The sequence below is a fragment of the Porites lutea genome, chromosome 2, assembly GCF_958299795.1.
Source record: "Porites lutea chromosome 2, jaPorLute2.1, whole genome shotgun sequence".
Lineage (NCBI taxonomy): Eukaryota > Metazoa > Cnidaria > Anthozoa > Scleractinia > Poritidae > Porites > Porites lutea.
In genome coordinates, this window is record NC_133202.1 from 31,576,919 (window position 1) to 31,583,622 (window position 6,704).

The 6,704-nt window shown below is 36.2% G+C and overlaps 1 protein-coding gene across 1 annotated transcript; it reads left to right on the forward strand.

The window, feature by feature from the left end:
• On the forward strand, positions 1-1,950 carry LOC140928320 (G-protein coupled receptor 161-like). The gene has a single exon (XM_073378055.1). The coding sequence runs from the start codon at positions 387-389 to the stop codon at positions 1,479-1,481; it is 1,095 nt and encodes a 364-aa protein (XP_073234156.1). The 5' UTR covers positions 1-386; the 3' UTR covers positions 1,482-1,950.
• The last annotated feature ends 4,754 nt before the right edge of the window (positions 1,951-6,704 follow it).

Here is a 6,704-nt window from a genome sequence, read left to right on the forward strand (position 1 = left end):
TTCTTGCGGTGATAATTGGACTAATCGACTGTATTATTATTATTTTTTTTTTGAGGGTTTTTGGCTTACCCTCCCGCCAGCAATATCTTTAGGGAGAACTTTCACAATATAAGTGTGTTGTGGTTTATATTGGGACCTTGTTTCAGGTTCTCGAATAATATGCGTTCTTTTGGTGATTGTAGTGACGTTATTATGGTTATTGCAAACTTATATAACTATTATTAACTATATTGGTATAAATGACAAGTTCTGAGATACAACCATAGTAGAGCATAAACTGGCGGAATGTCTGTAACAGGTATTTTTAATACTCGGGTCGCATAGGGTACTAACTGAACAAGAGAAGATAATTCTTTGGATCTCGGAGGCCGCTGACGAGCTTTGCGATGCGGACAAACATCACAGACCAATGTTGTGCTGAATCACTTAATAGCAGCGAATTCCGTTTGGTAACATCATTATGGCCTTTCAGTGCCGTGATTGTAACATTTCTTCTAATGATCATCATCAATTTAGCGACAATCGTTGGGAACATGATTGTTATTGTGGCAGTCACAAAGATCGACGCACTGAAAAAAATGGCGAACAACCAAGCTGTAATTTCACTGGCGGTCGCTGATCTCTTGGTTGGCTTGCTCGTTATGCCATGCGCCATTGACAGTATCTTAGTGGGGAGATGGCGTTTTGGGCATATCTGGGGAAAGCTTAACGCCTTCGGAAACTTCTGCTTCTGTATTTCGTCAATCATGCATTTAGCATTGCTATCTGTCGATCGCTACATTGCAATATCCCGCCCATTGGGCTATGTGTCTATAGTAACCAAATCTAGAGCGCGAATCGCCTGTTGCTTTCTATGGATGTACTCAACTTTCTGGGCTTTGCCACCTTTATTCGGCGTGAGCTCTTACGAATGTTTTATTCCTTACGTTGGAAAATGTCTCAAAAAAGATTGGGTTCAAACCGAATTAGCACTCGCGTTCACTGTTGCAGTGGTCTGCGGGACATATGGGTCAGCGGTTGTCGTCATGTTCTACGTTTACACCAAGATATTCATAGCGATTTATAAACAATCTAGAACAATTGGAGTGGCCATGGACGTATTACGAAGAAATAGCCTTGAAACAGCCAGGATAAATTCCCCGGCAAAGAAAGGCGTTATAACAGTTTTAATTGTTATTGGAACGTACATGGTTTGTTGGTCGCCATTTTGTATCCTTCTTTTCATTCAAATGAGCCAGGGAAAAGAGGCAGGAGGGCCGGCAGCAGATCTAATAACAATGTTCATTGGATTCGCAAATAGCGCTTGCAACCCAATCATTTACTGTATAAGACACAGAGCGTTTCGTAAAGCAGCAAAGGTTCTGTTTTTAAGACATGAATTATTCAAACGTATCTTCAGAAAGCAGCGTCCAGTACAGCGGAGTTCTAGCATACGACCGCGAACGACAACCTTGACGTCATTCCTACAGTTAAGTGAATGAAGTTTTGAATGTAAAATTTGATCTCCATTTGATCTTCTAGTTCCATCGTCGTACAGCGAAGAGTGTGCACTTATTGCAGTCGCTTCTCGAGGCTTTTAAGGCGCATCAATTTCTTTAATTTCTCAGTGTTTAATTACAATTTTGACTGCCCATCTTGAAAGTATGCAAACATGTAAATACCAGAGTGTTAAATTATGAGTTTTTAAGTGTTTTTATAGATAAAGTCTTTAAGCAAAAAGAAGAAGAGAGCAATATAATGTAAACAAGTTAAGGATTCCATGTAGCGTATAGACTTAGTGTTTCAAAAGTTTGTCTTGTAACATTAAGATAGTATTGATGATGAAAGGCATTTTCTATTTAAGGAACACTATTAATTTGTATTCAAATGAACTAATTAATTTCTTAATTCAACTCCTTACTCCTCTTGACCAACAGTGAATCACATATCACGATTATTTTGATATTGAGAGTTCTGGTCTGAATTAGTTCTTCTCTTTGGTATTAGGGGTGTTTTGTACCGTTCAATCAATTTAAAGTCATAAAAAATAACACATTGTCAGAATTCAGTCGGGGTTTTTAGACAAAGTTTATGCTGTTCATGTTTAACGAGTTGCACAGGCGACGAAACTAGCTAGCCTGAGGCCTTCCGTCGCGTCAGGTTATTACGGGTACTTTTAATAGTACCGGAAGATTTAGGAAATAGTAAAATTATCGTGTTTCGTAACCTTGATAATTCGCTATTTAGCCCCTAAGTGTAGTCAATTTTTTTGCCTTATTATCAGAACTTCGGAGGCCAAACCTAAAAGCCTTCAGTACAGTCGATTCTGTAAAGGAGGCCGTGCCTTGGGTGCTCGAACTCAAGGCATTATCTTTTTACTATTAGGCAAAAAATGACCGGCCAGAGCGGTTATTAAATTACTTTGAAAAGAGAACGAAGTCATTTTCGATCCAGTCAGCTCAGTCTGTCCCTAAAGAGTCAATGCAGGGCAGTCAAGCTTTTCAAACAAGCTTGTTTCAAGCGTCGATCTTTATATGTGCAGAATCTAAATACAAATAAGCCAGAACAACGAGTTTTCCTCAATAGCATTAAATTCGGCAAGTCGGAATTTTGACGTAACTTACTTAGTGACTTAAACCATTCTCTTGAGGCTAAAAATGGCAAATGACATTTACGACAAATATAATATAATCTTTGCTACCTAATGGTCCCAAAAGGCGAGACAATAAATATGAGTTTAGGGCCTGAGGGCTCTTTAAACTCCCATACTCAACATCGAATTTAATTTGCATGTAATTACCCTAAGTTTTCAAAATGCCTATGATGAATCACCCAGATTCATTCAACTGTTGGTTTCTATAGGCTTTCTTTTTAAAAGGGCTGTGTGTACCACGGCTGTTTAGTTCATTTTGTTAATAATGCCAATTACACGTCCTTAATAGACCTCTTCAGCTTGTATGGTTTGTTTCCCCAATTAGGTTATGTGATAACGCCCTTGTTTTTGTTTTTGTTTTTTTCAAATTTCGTCTTATTCACGTGAATATCGACGCATAATTTATGAAAAGACAAACGGTCAAGGTCCCCTGGGACGTCTATTAGGAAAACAAAACATACAAGCCAAAGTGGTATATTCGCTATGGAACTTGATCAATCACTCATTGCATGTGAATTAAAAATAAGAGCTTGGTGTCAAAGAAATATATATTGTCTCCGGAACATAATATCAAATGTTACAAACAACAAAAATGATTTTCAATTAATAACTATTACGCCAACAATTTTTTTCAAAAACCACAATTGCAATACGTTTCAATCTTTTCAAGTTTTTCCATCCTTGCCTTCTTTTGTATTTGTTGTGTTATTTGTACATTTTTTTTTTCTCTTGAAGAGTTATTTTTTTCCACTTAGTTTGGTGGCGATTCCCATTCGGATTGAATCAGATAAATTTCTTCGTGAAACAGCTTCTAACAAGAGGAAAATGGTAGAAAAACAATAGGGTAGTTGTGAAGCAGACCTAGGTTTTTTTTTTTTTTTAATCAAGTTTCGGCCGCGTTTGTTAACCGCAGTGACTTAACCCTTTCACTGGCAAATGTGGCCAAAGGCAAATTTCAACCAAATTTGCAAATTTCATTTTCTAAAATTTTGACAAAAAAATAGCATCATATGAAAGTACAGGCAGAGAGCTTTCATTTGAATGGTCACATCACAGGATTTCTTCCATTGACTCAAAAGTTAGAGTCACCTTACAAAACTCCATCAAACACTCTGGCAGTGAAAGGGTTAATATTCAATTTTCTTTAACTTCAAACCACAAGTTCAGCACAGTAGATTCTATACAGAGTTTTTATTCAAAATAGCAGAATGGTTTCAAAATATGTTTGTTTAATATAAACCTTGCTTTCAGTTGAAAAACAACAAAATCCAATTTATAATATATGTACTACTTAGCGTAAAGTGCTTGAACTGTACTACACTTTACGTGTCATATACTTAATGTTTACATATTAAATTAATTTTTACTCTACCAAAACAAACGTTTGATACAAACTTACTCTATGGGATGTTACGGACGTCATTAAATCTTTAATATTTTTGCATTATCAGTGATTTTTGGTCTGCCTTATTAATGAGAGAATGCGTCTTCGGAAATACTTCAAACTAATGCATTCAAAATGGAAAAGTTAAATCAACACGTTGAGAAAAATTTCGGCATTTCCAAGTTTACCACGCAAACTGAATTTCCAATTATTTTCAGTCATAGTTTGATTTTCCCAACAAGACTTTTTCCTTCAAAGATAAACTTAACTTCACTGCATTTAAATTGCGACCAGACGAGTACAATCGAAGATCAACAAAATGACATCAACATCTGATACTATGTTTTTAACTCATTACATCTGGGTTATGGTACCATTAATCCTGCCTTGGAATTATTTACAAACTGGATATAAATTGGTCTGCCGCAAAGAGTTTTCTCTTTGTTCACCAAAAAAATAAAGTAAAATAAAGTAAAAACAGGAAAAACAGTGTAATTGTGGAGGTTTTAAGCTAGCCATCGCTTCAAGCGAGATGGTCATAGGCCAAAATCGGTTTTTTGCTAAACACTAATTTCCCTTTGAAGCGCATGGTGGAACTTGCTCGTGTGTTTATATACAAAATAGGGGCAACCGAGAAAAGGAGCATATTAATCAGCTTCAACGAAGCTAAACGCGACAAATAGACCTTTCAAGATCAATGTAAAGCTCTTGAGTATAACAACTTTCAAAAAAGTAAACTTATAAAATAAATATGTTAGCAAAAATATTAAATTTATATGTGCCTGTTATTTAAGGTTTGGTTTAGTCCCTTAATTTGTAAATAATTCTTTCCACTGATTCTTCTGATGATTTATGTTGTCATTTAAATAATCGTTATTTCAGTGATCATTGGTAGAGAGCAAGTAAACGAACAGAAACTTCCATGGTACTGTTTGTTTTGATGCCTGTAAAAGGTATTTTTTTCGTTACCCTTACGATAATGCGCCTAATTCAACATGGCGACAATATTGCTTTTCTTTTATGTTCATGTTTAATTAGCCCTTTGGAGCCTCGATTGCACTTGCAGAATTCAAAAGAATGTTCACCTTGAAACGAGGCTTCGAGAGTCCATTATCAGTAAGATGAAAGAGTAACAAAATTTGTCGCCATTTTAGAATAAGGTATATGGCATTTCCCCTTGCTTCAACTTGTTGATACATTACGTTGTTAGCAATCTATTGTCATATATTACCCGGTCCCCAAATAAGGAAAATACAGTTTTTAACCACGGATTAAATTGAAGTACATCATATGCATGACGAAACATTCAAATAAAGGTTAACGAGCGATGAATTTTCTATCAAATACTATACTGAATGGAAACAAGCGGTCGATATTATTCACCGTAGTTGTAGTGATAAGAAAGTCTAATTAAACTGAAGGTACGGGACTGGACACTGCAGATTTAATGTACCGTCGTCATAACGAACATATTTTCCCGGATTCTTACTGAGTTGGCAATTCGTTGAAAAGGGGTTTCATCGTATTAGGCTTTGCAAGGAGCAATTAAAGTAACTTTTGATTGTACTATATTGAAATTCGTTAGTGTGAGACTGGCTATAGGCGAATCCTTACTAACGTCATTGTTTACATTTTCCTCATTAGCATGCTTACGACTTAACGCAGAGAAGCCGTCAGTGGCATACGAACTAAATTCAGAAGTTGAAAAAGCTGATTGACTTGAGCAATTTGTGCAATTTTCAGCTTTTTGCAAGCAATAGTGAAGGAAATATCAGCGAGCAAAAACTGCGAAATTGCTGGGTGGCAAAAACGTTAATGAGCCATACGTTCTTTGTAAAATTTTGAGTATGTTAAGGAGAATTTCTCCGAAACCATTCGGTATATCGAGCTCAAATTTTCAGAGATAACTGAAATTGTTGTGCTCTTTCAATATTCACAGATTTTTCTCTATTACCTCCATCGGATAAAGATAAGCATATGTTAATGAGGCAAACAATGTAAACAAAGATTCGCCTATTCCACAATTGAAGACGGCAGCTTTCTTCTCACAAAAACTTGGTCTTAACCTGGTTTGATGTAAGGTCTTTTAAATGTGGAAGACGAGTTTTTAACTCTGAAAAGTATATGAACTAAAGCGCTTTCCATTTGTATGAAAAATATGGTCTTTCACTGCGTTTTCAAACAAGAACCTTGTCTTCACGATAATGATATCGTCACCTGGCTTTAAACGCACTTAAGCTTAAGGACCAATGGGATAAAAAGCAGTGTTACGTTGTTTTTCAGGAGGCAAACAAGTGATAAAATCTGCAAATACAAGAAATCGCGATCGAGTTTATTTATTCAAGACAACAGAAAGTGAAGAATTTTTCATCTTAAAGACGTTAATGGGAAATTATGGGAGGAAGTGATCATTGTTATTTTTATGGATGCAGTAGCGACAGCAACAGTAATGACGTAGAACTTGTCGAAACTCGAACTGTACATTTTGCAAGGCTAAAATCTTCTCGTTTTGAGAGAATATAAAAAGTCAACCGCGATTTCTCGCATTGGCAAATTTTGTCGTTTGCTTGCCCCCTAAAATAACACGTGACATTGCTTTTACTCCATTACTCCTACAGCGCAGGCAAAGACGGTGGGTATCGAGAATCAAAGGTTTATTTAAGTGGAACAATTGTCTCCAGTGGACTA

Excerpts from the sequence above, each read along its gene's own strand:
- LOC140928320 (XM_073378055.1), top strand. The coding sequence starts at position 387 with ATGCGGACAAACATCACAGACCAATGTTGTGCTGAATCACTTAATAGC.